At 42.4% G+C, this 17952-nt stretch overlaps 1 protein-coding gene across 1 annotated transcript in view; it reads right to left on the bottom strand.

The window, feature by feature from the left end:
• The window catches only part of asap2a (ArfGAP with SH3 domain, ankyrin repeat and PH domain 2a), a 55362-nt gene extending 38054 nt beyond the window's left edge, over nucleotides 1-17308 (bottom strand). The window contains exon 1 of the mRNA XM_083923780.1: nucleotides 16767-17308. Coding sequence (XP_083779906.1) covers nucleotides 16767-16892 — 126 coding nt within the window. The 5' untranslated portion in view covers nucleotides 16893-17308. The remainder of the gene's footprint in view (nucleotides 1-16766) is intronic.
• Between the last annotated feature and the right edge of the window lie 644 nt (nucleotides 17309-17952).

Raw genomic sequence — 17952 nt, 5'->3', positions numbered from 1 at the left:
AATATAAGAAGAACCAAGCTCAAAGAAAAGACGAGAACTCTGACAATTTGCTCTGATGCACTGCAGAAGTTTCACCATCTGTAAGCTTGTCCGCAGCATTTAATAGTGGAGGGGCCCTTTTTGTGATGACATTTTTATTAAATATAAGGCTTATTGGGCTTCAGGGAAAACATGCAGTGACGCTACATCACGCAGCAAAAGCAGTGTTTAATCGGACTGATTCAACTCAGCAGTTGAGTTTTTATAAGGTAGGAGAAGCAGAGACACGCAGTCGCAATCAGGTGCTAATGTGAGAAGAAAAAAAAACTCAAGGTTGCACTGCAATTCAGACACCAGGCTGAAGTTTGATAATCACCAGCTCGACACACATTTAACCCAAATACATTTTGACATGTCAGAGTAGAGAAAAGCACAGGAATAACTGATAACGACTGAATCCTATTTAGCTGCTTTAGTTTCATTATCCTGGTATTGTGCAAGCTGGCTGTCGCACTGTCATGGCTTACTGCGAAACTTAAATAGAAGGGAGACATTGTTAATGTTAGAATTAACAGCTGTGCCTTTCCCTATGATAAGTCAAAATGTCAACAGTGAAAAGAGCCTGAATCGTCTAATGTCAAAAATATACAGTAATTGTAACTTTATAATTATAAACTTTTTTAAAAAATGAGATAGATTTGGGCGGCCGGTAGCTGAGTAGTTAGAGTAGTCGCCCCATGTAAAGAGGCTGAAGGTCCTCAAGGCAGAGGCCGCGGGTTCGGCTCCAAGCTGCGGCCCTTTGCTGCATGTCTCCCCCCCCTCTCTCTCTCACTCCATTTCCTGTCTGTTCTATCTAATAAAAGGCTTGAAAGCTGCCCAAAAAATATTTTTTAAAGAAAAATGATAGATTGACAGCACAAGACTTGAATTTACTGTTGATTACATTTTCCCAGCTGTATGTGGCTGTATCACCTTTCATACCTTTAACAAGGATCTTGACAGTGATCCAAAAATACATCTACATGTTTAATAAGCAACATTGAAGTTACAGTCTCATTCACACCAGACCACCAGGCTCAAACAAACAAACACTTGAAAACAAAATTATTATAATCTAAATGACGTGGGTGAAGAATCAGTGTGGGTTGGATTTAAAAAAGAAAAATCCTTTTTCCAACAAATAACATTACAATTAAACTTCCAGACAGCAGCAGGTCTACTTAGTAAAATTAACACCTGCTAAAAGTGTCTGACGTGAACTGTGTCAATTAAAAATAGGTGCCAACCAGAAGTTACTTGTTCCTAAAAGTAAAAGTTCTGTGGTTTTAGTTCCTTCAACTCCTCTTAAATGACTCATCTGTTACAGTCGCCATAAGCCCTGTCTGGCTCGGACAGAAACTATAGCTCAGACCCCACACAGACATGCGTGTCTGCATATTTGTGAACAGGTACTTTCAAGACAAACGCAGACAAAGAGTGAGAAAAATACAGCTGCAGAATACTATCCCTGTCTACACCACCAAACCAATTCAACCACAAAAAGACTTTTAAAGGGTAACTGGAGACAGCCAACGAGCAGAGCTGACACCACCCTGGGCTCTGCTCTCCGCCTTACTCCCAGTACAGCATTTTTGCTGCTAGCCGAGCTTCTGACAGACAGCAGAAGGGCGGCTTTGATCCGTGCTCAACATGGGACAAAAAGTAGGAATTTGGATTTTTGAAAAAAAGAATTTCAGTTTGACCATACTGTATGTAAATCTCTTAACTGACTCACTGAACTGCATCACTCCTTTGCTTCAGTATCACAGGAAACAATTTCAAAATGAGCCCTTGAAACCTAATTGATACTGCCATTTATTGATTGATTATTTGATGGCGTGAATGTGTTTGGTTAGGAGGAAGTGAGGTCAAACAGGGGTGCGTGATGCAAATAATCAATAACCTGTGTGTGTGTGTGTGTGTGTGTGTGTGTGTGTGTGTGTGTGTGTGTGTGTGTGTGTGTGTGTGTGTGTGTGTGTGTGTGTGTGTGTGTGTGTGTGTTTGTTCATGATTTCCGAAAAGAACTGAAAAATTCTGACTTGACTGTAATGTTATCACGGGCCTTGCTGTTAAAGGCTGTCTGTGCTTAACTATTGGTTAATTGCAAGTGCCATAAGTCTTGTAGTTGAGCACAGTACCACTGTTGAGTTAAATAATGTCATCACAATGTACAAAAAAATGACAAAAGAGCAGACAATTAGGTAGGAAGCAATAGTGTTGATGTTTTTGTAGAGGGAAACAAGCCAAATGGACAAGAGATTTATAGCAATCTGTTCACTTTGACTAAAGCTCTTGGTGCATATGCTGCATCAACACAGTCAGATGGCAGCTATGTGTGTCTACTCTTATATAGTTTGATACACTGAAACTGTGCAACCCTTCTTCATTACTTGGTTTACTGTTAGATAACCTTGATTTAACCTCGTCGTATCCTAATTATGTGCAGCCTTGTGACCCAGTATGTATCAGCTGAATTTTCCCAAATAGGTTTTGAAAATCATGATATTTTCAGTTACTCTGGGGAAAGCTGTATATGTGTTTGTCTGTTTTGAGGTGAAGCTGGCTTGTGTTAAAAACAGAGCATGTCACAATGTTATCTGTGTCTAAATCACATTAAAACACCAGATAAGCTGTAAGCCTGTGCAGCTTGAAGAGTCAAACCTTTGCTGAATGATAATTCCACACTTCATACCAATTCTAAGTAGTTTTGGAGTTTTCAAAATGACAAAATCAAGTAAGTTCAAAAAGTCAGTACTGTAAGTACTAAATCTGCTGGCTTACAGAGTGTCCCACAATGCAATACACAAAGGAAATGGAGGAGCTACTCACAAAAAAATTCAAAAGTAGATGATAGATAAAATAACAGTATCATTCATTAAAACAGTATCAAGTTGTTCTAGTTTACTTGGCCAAGGATTGTTAAAGTCACAGTTTTACTTACATCCACATACTGCATTATTTCCTATAAAATAGTAAAGCTATCGACGCGTTGTCACAGTGATTAGTCTAGAGACACATTGGTGGATCTAAGCCTCTGGTTGACCTCCACATAACGTCTTTAATCAGCCTGTGAATCAGTTTGACGAGTCAATGCCTTACATGCACATTAACATGGACATCACAGCTCCCATCGACCCAAGGTCTTCCTCTCTCTCACACAAACACATAATCAGGCAGTATCACGCTCCAGCAGACCCTTTCAATCTGCACAGAGTGGTCTGACGGGGGGAAAGGGTGAGACAAGTGGGGCTCAGACGGGCGGGGTAATAAACCAATCACAGCTGAACACCGCTCTAAATCATTCACATTCTCATATACACACTCACACTCTCTCTCTCTCTCTCACACACACACACACACACACACACACTTAATCACTTTCACTCTGATGTGTTCTCCAGGGTTGAGCAAAGTGACTCTTCTCCGAGCACCAGGCCATCTTATGTGCAAGCCACATTTTTAACGCCAAAAAAAAACAAAAAAAACTATTCACAGCAAGAGGGGAATGCCACTGCCATTTAGCGTTTCAACAGCGCGGGGATTTAGAGCTGGATCCTCACACAATAGACCCAGCCTCCGAGCCAGAAGCTGCCTCACAGGCACACTTCACATGCTACACTGCCGTGTCAGCATTTGTCCTGATAGTAGCTTAGAGTAAACTAACCAGAGTGGCTCTTTTCTCCCTTCCTGCCGCTGACTGACCGTTTTGGATGAAGCAGAAGGAGGAGGAGGAGGAACCCCAAACTGAATTACTCTGTGTCTTAATGCATGACATCATCTTTTTTTGCCATCATCATCATCATTGTGATTACAATCAGGCACCACCTGCTGCCAGTCAATCTACAGACACTATCACAACATTGCTGGGTCATGGGGGTTGTTGCCACGGTGATCCATTCACTTAGGGTCATGCATTTACAGAATAGTTGAGTAACATGTGTCCGGTTACTGATCTCTGTGAGCACAGTACAGACTGATAATATCTAATGTGTGCGCGTGGACAGATAGAGAGGGAAAGAAGATACTGTAAACCTATTTAATGTTGAGGAAGCTCAGATAGATTACAGTTTGAGTTTACGTTCAGAGGCAAGCGGACAATCTTGCCATCCTGAGAATATAACAGTTTGGTCAATCTGAATGAGAAGGTACAGCTATGAGTAAAGAGATTAATAAAATGTGGAGGAAAAGGGAATAAAGAAAAATTGACACTTTAATTGACACGGACACTTTAATCCAACATGTCTGACACAATTCTTGATTTTCGCAGATAAACAAAAGTATGTAAAAATAGAAAGATGATCGACTCTCATAAAGAAATGGAGCCATGAGATCCGGCTGACAGCGAGAAGCCGTCTTTGCAATCACTACCACAACCACCTTTGGAAGAAAATAAAAAGAACATAAAGCATACAAGAGCCCCAAAATAGGTAGCTAATTTCTGTATAAAGTAGCATTTTGACTGCCGTCACAAGGCAAAACTCAGCTGGGTAAGCACAAAGTTCAACTACAAGGACCCAAACCAGAGCAAATGAATCCAGTGTGCTTAGCCTAGCATTTGTCAAGGTCTTCAAAACCAAAACAAGAGCAAAAAGTCTTCTCATAGTGCAGGCATTATCCACTTCCTGAGCTGCTCACATGAAAACATTAAAAGTCCCTTTATACAGTTACAACCCAAGAAGAATGCAAAGCTAATTCTGAAAACTAAACAATTTGTTTTGGATGGGTTTCCTTAAAACAGTGTATTTTTCTGGTACCGTATATATACCAAAAAAGCAGGAGAGATAGACAACATGTGACTTTGGGCTGCAGCTAACAAGTATTTTCATTATTGATTAATCTCAATACTTTTGTTGATCAATTGATTGGTTTATGAAGAATAAGAAAATAAGGATTGCACAAGTTCCCAGAGCCTGAGGTGAGGTCTTCAAAACACTTGTTTTGACTGAACAGCTGTTCTAAACTCAAAGATACAGTACATCAAAGAAAGATCAAAATTGCTGCTGGTTCATTTTTGAGGTGATTAACTAACCAAATAATCAAATAATAGTTAGAAATAAAGGAAGTTGTTTGTGTGTGAGAGAGAGAAAGGTACAGCATCTTTACAGCATGAATTATCTTTTTTTTCACTAATATGTAATATCCTGTGAACAAGAAGATGAGTTCACATGAAAAAACAGGGGGATGGGTAGAAGAGGGCAAGACGCCGTTGACTATGAGAAAAGTGAGTCCAGCTAACAGGCCTGTTTTATCATAGTGCTCACCGCCTCTTACCCCGCTGTCTGAGGAAGAAAGACATTCCTGGATGATTGCATGCTGGAGTGACTGACAGACAAGACAGAGAGCCAGCCCCATTGTTCCTGCCGACTAACTATCTGCTGATGACAGCATGTCTGCTTGGTAACGCACTGTCCCACTTTTCTCAGAGGCCCCATGGTCATCATAGCACACATACACACATGTTCAGTTCTAACAAAACATTGTCCAAGACATCCTCCCCGTCTGTAGTATTACTGTCGTCATCACCAGACACGCACACACGCACACGCACACACACACACACACACACACACACACACACACACGCACACGCACACGCACACGCACACGCACACGCGCACGCGCACGCGCACGCGCACGCACACACACACACACACACACACACATACACACATACACACATACACACATACACACATACACACACACACACACACACACACACACACACACACACACACACACACACACACACACACACACACACACACACACACACACACACACACACACACACACACACACACACACACACACACACACACACACACACACACACACACACACACACACCTCTTTATAAGTTGTCCACTAGCCTTGCCTAACCCTTTAAGCCCTCACTCTGCGACAGTCATGCGAGGAAACAGTCTGTCGCATACTATGAAAATGAGGCAATAAGAAGGCTGCAGTCCGGGGTGTAATTATCCAATTTATTTGGTGCGTATGTGGGTACAGTATCTGTGTTGGCTGTGGTGGGTTGTAATGCATAATTTATGAAGGTTCCAGATGTAAAACGATCAAACATTCAAATCCAAATAAACTTCACTCCTAAAAGAAAACTACTCTAAAGAGTGTGTTGAAAGGGCTAGCTCTTGTATAACTCATTCCCTCACCCAGTAAGAACATAAATTTAAAAAAGCTCTGGTTTTGACGAGAAAATTATGTGCAAGGCTCAACATGACGTTAAATCATATTTATTTCACCACAGCGGTGAGGTCGGCCCGCACTGTTTGGAGAAGCAGCAAAAAGTGGAAACTGGAAGTCTCAGCGAAGCAGTCCCAATCAATTTTCAGATCAATAACTGCCGCTGGCGGTGGCGCATTCACAATATCTGTTCAGACATTAAGCATCAGTCCACAATACTAATACTACTAATAGAAAAAGCCACAAAAAGCAAATGAACCTCTGAGTAAAAATGGTTAACAATTCGGACCACCAGCAGTATAGGAGTCCATTATCGGGACTGTTAAGATGGTTGCCTGCTGCTTCCCCCCTCTGTTCTCCTATATCACTGCCAACAGTTATGTTAAGCCACCCGAAAGCAATCTATGGAGAATTTCCCTTCAGAAAAATAAATACAACACCATATCATTAGTAGGCAGTCTTGTCCACTACATTACAGGATGAGACACGTCAGCCTTTCTGCAGGTGTTGCGTTAAAGTGGTCGCCTGGTGGCCAGCTCTCAGCCAGACACAGGGCTGCTGCTACGGCTCCACATGTGGCAGGCACAGTAAGGGTAAACACAGGAAGGGCCCTCACTCTCTCTTTGCCTCAACATCCTCGGAGGAAAAGCTGTGACTCATTTAAAACATGTGTCAAATATACAGTTCAACCCTGCAGCATCAAAGAGAAGGCAGAAGAAGCTCTGCTCCACTCAAGCTGTTCACTGTCATTATTTCTGTTAAATTTCAGAGTTAGCTCCAACTGTAGGACCGACTCTTACCTTCAGCCCGGGTTTGTTCAAATGGACCCAGAACTAAAAATCCACAGTGAGAAAGAGAATCTGAAAACACTCTTTAAAAAGTGTCTCATTCTCAACTTGCCTCCATGCTGAGTGAGCAAAGTCAATATTGGGATAGAAGTGGGTTCCACCGAGCCGACTAACAGGCCATGGTTGCAGGGTTTCTCTGTCCTCTCAGACAGCTAAGATGTGTGTAGTCAGTCTGCCCTGGGGGCCGCATGGAAAACTCCAGCATGCAAGTTCAGTGGGAGTGTGGATCAGAGAGAAAGAGAGAGGGGGGGTGCTTTTTACTATGTCATAAGACTGCCTGACTCATTAACACACACACACACTCACCAGACACACACAAGCACAGGTATTGAAACTTACTTTGGGAGTCTGAACTCCCAAGTTTCGTTTCGCCCAGTGGCAGATATAACTTTTCTGTTTCTGTTTCTGTGCAGGTTTTTCTGCCTGGCTGCCAGTTATTCAAACGTCTCAAGCTTTTGATATTTTAGCACCGGGACACTTGGGGCTTTATGGCTTCTCAGTGAGCACTACAAAGACCACTGTTGGACCAGAGCCTTGACTGCCAGCTGCCAGAAGTCACACTGGGATGACAACATCAACTGCAGTGCTTAAAGTGTTAGAGAAAACAAACTTTCATCTTAACTGCTGAGGCGTTGTTCAGGGCGTTTTTACAAGGTGAGAAACCCGGCAGAACTTTTGTTTCCGTTTGTTTTTCCCAGACGGTTGGTTTTATATACTACAGTGGCAATTTTGCGTCTAGTCTGAAGAGGCTGACTTGTCAGTGTCCCAACCTGTTACTAACCAAGTTTCAAATTTACTTCATTGCTTGTAATTGTTCTGATTTCAAGATTAGCATTTTCTTCATTGCCTGCATTTCTACAAGCATCTTTAAAAATTGTTAAAAAAGGAGGAATACACATATACCAGGGCCTGAAGCACAATGGATAAAAATCACAGTGGCGACCTGATGGCGCCAAGTTTAAAACTTGTTAAAATGGACTCCCGACTTTGAGGGGAGTCTTTAATGAAGTTTGTAAACTAGCAGGAGACTGATGAAAACCAAGTTAGAAGGAGTGGCTGGCAAATAAGGACCAAATGTGCTGCGCTTTGAGGGGGAGGAAAAAAAACTCCTCTGACTTCACCTTGGAGTCTCTCTTTGGCTCTTTTCACATAGACGTACCTCATCAGCCTCAATGTGTCAAAGCAGTAATGCCAGGGGCAAAGTGCCCAACAGTTACCGCACAGTTCTGTAGAGTGTGACGGTGCATGAGACAGACAGAGGGAAAATGACCCACTTTCTCCTGTAAAACTCCACAGTAAAACACTACAGAGAGCATGGCTGTGCGTGTGTGTGTGTGTGCGTGCATGTGTGTGTGTGTGTGTTATTGTGGGTTTGAGAACTCACTTTAGTCGCACAGAAAAAGACTTCATTTCAAAAAAGCTCTTTTGAACTCGGGAACTTATAAGATGAAAAGAGTTTCCCTTGACGGAAACACAGCCCTTCAATGAAACCAAGACAATCTGAAGGGTTGGAGCCTTCAGGAGAACTTCACCAAAAGTCTGGTCAGAAAAAAAACTTTCATGGGCAAATGAGAGCGGGTTTCATTTTAAAATGCTGCACAATTAGTGCTAGTGCAATATCCAAATCCCAGGGGGACATATTTGTTAAAGGCAAAATATTACCATTCTGAATTAAGCATCTACCATTTTCACAGCAGACATTTTAGCTGCGTTCCAAATCGTTCCCTCATTCACTCACTCACTATCCCCTATATAGTGTTAATTAAATAGTGCACTATATAGGCGATGACCAAACAAGATTTCAGACACTACACTAGAATTTTCTAACAAATCTTTGCGTCAATAGATGTGCCAGATATATATGTGACGGAAGCAGGCGCGTCCAGCATCATGTAAACATACAGAGCTGTCAACCCCTTTAACAGTCTGTTTATGATACAAACCGGGCACTCGGAAGGCATTGTATTGATGTTGCATGTTCATTTCATTGTTAAATCCCAAATAAATTGTTGAAATTTCAATGGTTGAAGTGAATGGTTGAAGTGTGGTTTTGTTAACAATGGTTGTATGTCTCAATTGCGAGCTGTAATAAATTATTTCACGGGTGAGTAACAGTAGTAAGCACGCGAGGAACGTTACTCGAGTAACGGTTGTTCGTAACAACAGTTAGCTCTAAGATACCTGGTTACAGTTAGCACTTCAATGTAGTGTACATCGTATGTATTTTGTAGTGGACTATATAGTGAATGAAATTAACCACAGAGAATTTGAACACTACTACAAAATGGCATACACACTGTATAGTGCACACCATGATCATTTTTAATATATTTTTGAAAGAAAATGAGAATAATGAAGCAAAAATTATCACGGGTGCTTCCTACTGTGCAATAAACAGAAGGGATTTGGAATTATCAGACCATTCTGAATATTAAGTAAATCATTACATGTAGCAACACTGACCATTTCAAAATGAATATGAGCAAGGTGTCTTGACTCAAAAAGGCTTTCTTGCAGCATCATGCAGCTGATCAAGTTTGGTCCCAGCTGAGTCAATAGGAGTCGGACTAAAGCTACACTGAGATCCTCCAAAACATTTCCCCGGAGAAGGAGAAGGAGAAGGAAGGGGTCTGTTCCCTTAGTGAACTGTGAAGATTCACCCCTCCCACCCTACCCTGGCCCCAAGCAGAGCCCGAGTGGCCGGGACTACAAATCAATGGTGGAGTTCATTAATGAAGAGGCAGGGCCTGTCAGGGAACAATAGCCGTCATCAGGCGCCGTCTCAGACAATCTGGGGCAGGACACGCTGATGGATGAGATGAGCTTTAAGTTCCTATTTACCCCCAGTGCCCCTGGTATCCAACCCCTAACCTTTGTGAAGAACAGGGAGCAGCCAGTCTCGCCTTTCACCTCGATCCCCATGCTGGACTGAGAGTTTCACCTCCAAACCAAAACAGACCTACTGAACAATGGGCTCCAAACAATCTTCGTAATAAATTCACTCCCACCATAAGCACTCAATGAGGATAGACGGTGTACAAGTGAGTAAAATCATATCGCATAAAAACAGTCAAAACCCATCGGGGGATAATAGAGATCACGGCTTTGAATCGACTGGGACAGGACCGTGACCTTCGCCCCCCTAGATCCATGGGGAGGGCTGCTGCATCGTAATGAGGGCCAGGTCAGAGGCTGCCTCTGGGTGATAACACAAACCCTGCTCTACTCGGCCCCCGGAGGCTGGAGAGACACCTCTCATCTCAAACCAAAAAGGTCTACAACAAACACAGAGGAAGAATAGCTGGCTCTGCTTCAATGTACTTGGCCTACACCGGTGCATTAACTACAGTGAGGCACAGTCAAGGGAAAACGGGGACAGCAGATGAAGAGTGAGGGCGAATGGAGGCGACACAACTGCAGTGATCCTGCCAGAAGTCCCATTTCAATTATAGGAAGCATTAAGCTTCTTAGGTGGTATACTGAAGACTGGCCAGAGCGCCTGGGGGTTTGGACTACTCACTAAGTTGGGACAGGCTTCACATTAAGGCCATGTGTGCGTTAGAGCTTGTAGATCCATCCGTGTGTCTGTAAAGCTATTAAATGTGGATTGTCCCTGCATCGATAATCCTACTGTCTGGAGCTTTGTTAAAACTTTCCTCCAGACCACCTGTTGCAGGGGGGCGGGCAGCTGCTGTTATCGGCCAGGCCACAGCCGTCCCCGTCACCCCCAGCCTTGCCTGCAATGAGGGGAGTGATCAGGGGCAAAATAATCCCAGGCCTTCCCTTGGCTCGGGAACTACTCCAGCATCAACGCAAGCTGGCAGACTTGACACACGGAGAAGAGTTACGAGAGCACACTTGCCTTCGGTTGTTAACACATCAGCCATAAATCGTTGCACTTTAAATGAGACGTTTCAGCACAAAGCACTAGTAAAGAGCAAGTGTATTTTATTTGCATCAATCTATTATGAAAAGACAGAGCAGTCGGAAAATAAATTAGATGTCACCTTGGGTTAACAGGATATGGGTACATTTCAAGTCAAAGCATCTACCAAAAAACAACGGGTGTCCTGAGATTAAGCTCAGAGGTGCTATTAAGAGATGAGAGGCTAAAGACGCTAACAGCAGGCACACGACTGCTAACACCTGAGTTTATTGAGAATCTATTTACTATTTTACAAGCCCCAGTACACTGTTGTACACCAGCATGAGTAAAGTTTGTCTGTGAGAACCAGACTGGAGGCTGGTGTGGCCTGTACGGCCAGTGCCAACAGTTGCCCGTGGATGCTGCAAATACCGTCACCATTCCCAGAGGTACTCCCTAATAACCTCTCTACAAAAATTGAGCGGCAAGGCAGCATGCCATACGAGTGCATAGCTGGAATACCAGTGTGATGGACCTCTGTTGGCTGAAATAATAGCCAGATGGAAGACTAATGATGCTAGTCTTCAGGACTGAGTCACCCTCAACCCCCCTCAACACCAGTAATGACCCATGAAAAGCTGACTGGGCTATAAATAACCGTTATTCATGGGCGAAAAATGAATAAACTGGACAAAGGGATATGGGACGAAGGGAGGGGGCTGGATGGGTGGGTTTTTTGGCACTTTATAAGGGAGGATATAGACCATGCAGCAGCTCTGTTTTCCCCCTCGGGATGCAGGCCCTATGTTTAGTTCAGTGTTGTTGATGGTTATTTGGGCTCATGCGAGGCACAGCAGGATCCCGACTGCTACTAAAATTATCAAGTCCATTTCTCCAAAACATCCCCAGTTTGGAGAGACGTCTTCCGCAAAGGGGATCATGAAGTGGATCAAGTCTAAACTGTTTTTAAACGGCACAGATGATCAGTTGTCTTTAATGAAGATTTTAATGGTACTTCATATATTATTTTTTAATTTCTTTGGGACATTTTCTGTGTCCCATTGAGCTGTGTTTATTTTGTATAAAGGCTCATCTCAGGGCTAGTATTGCAAACTAGCAAACAATACAATAAAATAAACATCAAGTACATATAAGAGGTTGGAGAGATCGCAAAGCTGAGGACATCAAGTGTAGAACTTCGCTTATGGCCAAGAGGGTCCGAAATTAATAGGAGATATTTGTATGCATTATATCAATAACAGGGGATGTCCAAGTCTGCATTACAAGTGAGCACTCTACCTGTCAAGCAAGTGTAAATGACATGTAACAACACAGCTGTAATGTCATGAAACATATTCTGTCTGAACAACTCTATGCATCTGACAGACTGATCAAAGGGCTGCATGACTGACTAAACAAAAGCTTGTCTTGAATCTCAAGTGGTGATGGTTATTTTGCAGCCAAAAGCCCCAATACTCAGCAATCAAGTCTGCTGTGTTAGTCAGATCCGTTCCATACTCATTGTATTCAGTTCAAGGGCTGCTGATGTAATGCATAGTGATCCTCATAACTGATCCACTTTGCCAGAGAATTAATCAGGATTAAAGCTTTTAACACCTGCCACATATGCTCTGTGAGCCATAGCTGCAATGCCAAGATATTACACAAATGAACTTGAACTTGTATTCATACCTGAGCCAGAAGTGCATGCACTTGGGGGCTGTTCAAGGAGACAACTCTAATCGATTACATCACTTTAGGTTTCTCTCTGCTGGGCAGAATTTAGTAACTGGGGCATAAAAACAGTCAGGTGCAAAAATAGACCTAAGACAACTACAATGTGTGCCAGTACCGGTCCCAGACAAACATCCCGCAGACATCCCCATGAGTTTTTCTTTGGCGAGACAAAAGCACGGGGGCATATTCATTAAGATCAATACTTAACACAGAGGTCAGCTCACCCCTCTGGGCTGATGCCTCCTTTAAATGGAACTCGAGAGAGGCCATGTTTTTAGAACAGAAAGCTGAAACCTTCGTGAAAAGTTAGGCAACTGACAAGAAAAATGGATGTCACCTCGCGCTGGGCGCTAATTATGTTCATTTATCGTCTTTCAGCGGAATTGTATCGTGATTAAATCATATATCAAGATACACAATTACAGTAAAAGAGAAAACCTAATAAATATGAATATGTTTATATTTTGCAACAAAGTTCCACAAGGTTACTTCATATGGACTTTTTACTCCACTATTACAAGAAAACATGCTATATCGTGAGATTGTGACCGCACCGTTTTTTAAAAAAGGGCATTCCCAGTGTACTATGGTAAAGTAGTCACTACTTGCCATTCAGATCATTTTGAATGAAACATCGAGGGGAAACCAGATCTTAGAGCTGTTATTTCTGAAAAGTAAGGACTTGCTAGAGGAAAGTCAGCACAAGTGCAGGGGAATAAGGAGAGCCATGTTTCACAGGGGCACAGAGGGGGGTGATGACATCATGATCGCCTGACATCCTCTTACTGGATAAACAGGTTTTTATTTCCCTGGTTTCACACAAGCAAGCAAGCAAGCACGCACGCGCACGCGCACACACACACACACACACACACACACACACACACACACACACACACACACACACACACACACACACACACACACACACACACACACACACACACACACACACACACACACACACACACACACACACACACACACACACACACACACACACACACACACACACACACACACACACACACACACACACACACACACACACACACACACACACACACACACACACACACACACACACACACACACACACACACACACAATGGCCTCTTAATAGGCAGCAGTTTAAAACTACTAGCCTAATTACTGATGTGTCAGATGCAATTAAGTTTAGAGAGAAGTAATTGTGCAACATTTGTGCATCCATTTACATAAAAAACTATTCTCAGAGCGCCGTTACTGTGTTAAAGGCTTCCTGTAAACAACCAGAGCCAAAGGTCAGTTTTAAACATCTTTTAAGAAGGTGAGGCTGTAAGTGCATCAGCTATTTTAAACAAGCACAAGCTCAATTTAGAAATGCAGATTACTGAATGCGCTCTATTTCATGCAGACAAGTGAAAGCAATGTGCACTGTAGACTGAAGTGACAAAATGTGCTGCACTTGGATTTCTGTTTATGTCTAATTGGAATACACCACATTTGTTTATAGTATCTTCCATATCTACCAGTAATGGTGGTTTTTAATAGGGTTGGTGGAGTACCTGGCTGTCCACAGACATACAGTACACAGGTGTAAATTATTTATATCTCTGTTCTTGGCAATTGGGAACAGGATTGACGAGTACAACTTCTATACCAAATAGAAAGCTGTACTTGAGTCACCTGGCTCAGCAGATTTACGCATTAATCGCAGCCGTCTACTAACAAGTTAATCCCCCTTGTCAACAAGTTACACCCACACAAAAAGTAAACTTGTCAAAACAGAACAGATGTTTTTGTGATTTGAGAATGAAGCGTAAAGCTTTGCTTAAATGGGAACTCCACTAATTTTGCACAAAGTCTGTTTACTGGTCTTTGGCACAGCTATTGCTCATTACTAGCATAACACACCTGTAGTCGAGTTGCATTATGGGTAATGTAGACGCAGGTGTGTTAACAAGGAAAAGAAGACCATATCTGTCTTTGCTGATTTTGATATTTTTTTGTTTTAAACTGTCCCTCATCAGTGCCATGAGTACTTTTTTAAAACAATGCAACAATACACATCATACATAACAGTTGTTTGCACTTTTACAAAAAGCTGTAAGATGGATATTCCTGTAAGTAAATGCACATAATATTAAAATGTTTATAAAACATGTTTCTTTTTCAGTTGATAGCATTATCATATCCAGAATTTTTATGAATCAAAAAACAACAATAACATCAGAGAACACTGTGCTGCTGCACTCTGCCTGTCCTGGACTGTCTGTTCAAGGGTAAAAGCTAAGAAGTGAGCGCTTGTGTAACAGACTGATATTCTAGGTCAGAATCAGCACAATGGTAAAAACTGCTAAATCAGATATTTTTATTATTTTTATACAGTACGGATGTATCAGTGCACTGACGGGTGAGGTCGTCCTCCCGATGGTGGGTCAACCTTTTCAAAAAACGCTAACAGGAATACAAAAAAGTAGAAGTAGAATACCAGCTACTTCTGGATGCCTGTGTATGTACATATGTAAATGTGCTTGCGTTTGTGTGCGTGTGTTTGAGACTCCAGGCAGGCCGGCAGACAATAAGTGGAAGTGTTCCCCATCCACTGCAGTGTTTAATTGGTCAAACAGACCAAAGTGAGCGAGGTCTTGTTGTCCCAACAATAAGGCCTTGTGCTCCCTGAGCGTGGGGATGTCAACACGAAACACCAACACGCTTCTCCACATCTCTGCTGAAACAAAGTTGCAGGATTTGATTCTCGCCCCAACCTCACAAGCCAGCAATTACTGCTGACTTACTATTTTAAAAGAGTAAAATCCACACATACGGTATTATGTGCTTATTTCTCCAAAAAGCACATTCCACTCTAAGCAGTGGTGAAATCCCTCCCAAAAGCAGATTAATTGCTATTTTAAAACCAGCAGCAGCAGAGGTTTGAATGAAACGGTGCGTGGCGAGGTGTCTGACGCCCAAGTGAAGCACCTGTCAGCCTGAGCAGGTGTACAGCTGGCTGCACAAACACAGGTTAAAAATTAGGAAGGAGTAAAGCTGACAATAGACGCCAATGACTTATCTCGTCTCTGTGCAAATCCTGCGTTCGGATGTCTGTTTTTACAATAAAAAAGGTGTAACACACAAAACTGTCTGTCATGATTCCATTCCATTCAGGAAGAAACTGTCCATTTCCTCACACGACACCTCACGTCTACTACCCTAACTAACAGAGCAGAGACACACATTAACACACATATAACACACTGAGCCGCTCATGTGGGAAATTCTATTTTTACCATCAGGCAGGGCGAGGCTCTACCATACAACACACAAAGTAGGGAAACTATAACAAGGGAGGGAGGGAGGCGGTGGAAGGCTGTCAGGGAACAAAGCGGAAGTGTCCTTCCTCCTGATGACCTGCAAAACAAAGTGTTCTCTGTGCACATAATATACAGTGCGATGCGGCTGTAAAAATGGAGAAACAAAGTAACAATTTCTCCCTGTACCACACATTCACCCAAAATACTTGCATTGATCTACTTAAAAGTGGTGTAAATATATATATATATATTTCTCACTTTACACTATATTTTTGCTGTCTATTTACCCTATCATGTCATTCTGCTTCTCAATGTTTCTCCTGTTTTTGTCTATGATGTGAAAAGGACATGTATGGGACCACCTCTCTGTTGTGCTTCCTGATGATTCTATCCTTTTACCACCCATTTAAAGGGGTCTTAGAGTTTGACCTTATCCAAATTGAGGGTCCAGGATATTTTGTCCTATTTGACTTGACTGTACACACGCTTGCTGGCTAAGCTACTGTACAATGGCACACTAGGGATCCAGTATAGTAATAAAAACCTTGATGGACAATGGCTGGGCTGGTTAGAATAGGAACATGGAGCATGAGGGGATGAGTAGAGGTGTAGTGGAGAGCAATTTCTTTTTCAAACTGAATGGAGGTGGCCTATAATTGTGAGCTGACACACATCTTTATCATTTAAAATGGTCAGATATTATGTTAAAATCATGGAAGGACAATATCAATCTTGTTTTGCTCGGATCAGTGATATTGTTTATGTTAACAGTTACAACCCCAGGCCACCAAAGTCACTCACCTCCTCCAGAGCAGACACTGTATTTCTACAGTGGGACATCCTGGTGGTAAAGTTTGAAGCAGTCGGCGATTTATAATCTTCGTTTGTCTCCACCACAAACTCTGAAACTGTGATTTGGTCCGGCATAATTATAAATCCCTTTACTGGTAATAATAAAAGAAGAAAATGCAAATTTTATAAGCCCACTTGTTCGGTTTTAGGGACAGGAAAGTTCACAGCAGCAGTAATAGTAGTAGTAGTAGTGTCTCTGAAGGTCCCCGCGGGTAGTAAACCATCTCCGGGTATGTTTATGTCATTCCCTTGTTTGTTCCCAACACAATCCAGTGCAGCGGTGTCGCACGCTGCTGTGCTCGAGGAGTTGCACCACACACACAACGCGCTGTGCTCCAAGGTGATGGGTAGGTTATATTATATCCCTGTTGCCTTTTCAGGTCACTACTCTCTTTCCATTCAGTGTTCCTGGTCACAGAAAGAAAGTAAAGCTTCCTCGGGAGACTTCCCCCCCAAAAATCCTCCGTATAGCGCGGGGTTGGACAACTTCTTCCTCCTTGCCCGGGGAAACAACAACCAGGCGTTTCAATGGGAGCGCAAGAAATTGACAAAGGTAGAGGAGGGGATTCAATGGAGGAGCGACAGCCAATAAGAAACACCGGCTGGTAATTGGGAGCCAATCAGGATTCATGGAAGGCGTGGACTCGTGCTGCCTTCAGGTGCTCCTCGGAAACTCTTGAGTGCTCTCAGCGAGGTTTGGTGTTCAAGCCCTCAACTGCTTTACCAGTCAAAATTTCAACTTTAAAGGTTGAATCGTCATTAAAAGCTATATTAAAAAACAAGAATACACCCACTGAGGGGTTCTGAGGGGTACAAAATGAAAGTATTGCTTTTCCATAAAAAAATATATTTAGTCTGAATTAATATTTATTTATTCATTTATTAATTCATTCATTTATTAATGTATTCATTTATTATTATTATTATTATTATTATTATTTGTATTATTATTATTTTATTTTTTTATTTTTTTACAGGTTTGACAATGACTTTCTGTCACGTTCTGTTGACATTGTATCAGCCATGTTGTTTGGCGCAGCTACTGTAGGCTGGCACTGGGTGATATGGAGTTTGCCAATCCTGCAGCTTCTTTTTTGTCCCGGCAGCTGAGTGACCGGAGAAGAGCAAAAACGAG

This window comes from Echiichthys vipera (assembly GCF_963691815.1).
Source record: "Echiichthys vipera genome assembly, chromosome: 12".
NCBI lineage: Eukaryota > Metazoa > Chordata > Actinopteri > Perciformes > Trachinidae > Echiichthys > Echiichthys vipera.
The sequence above is the reverse complement of the archived record's forward strand: the minus strand, read 5'-3'. Positions and strand labels throughout refer to the sequence as shown.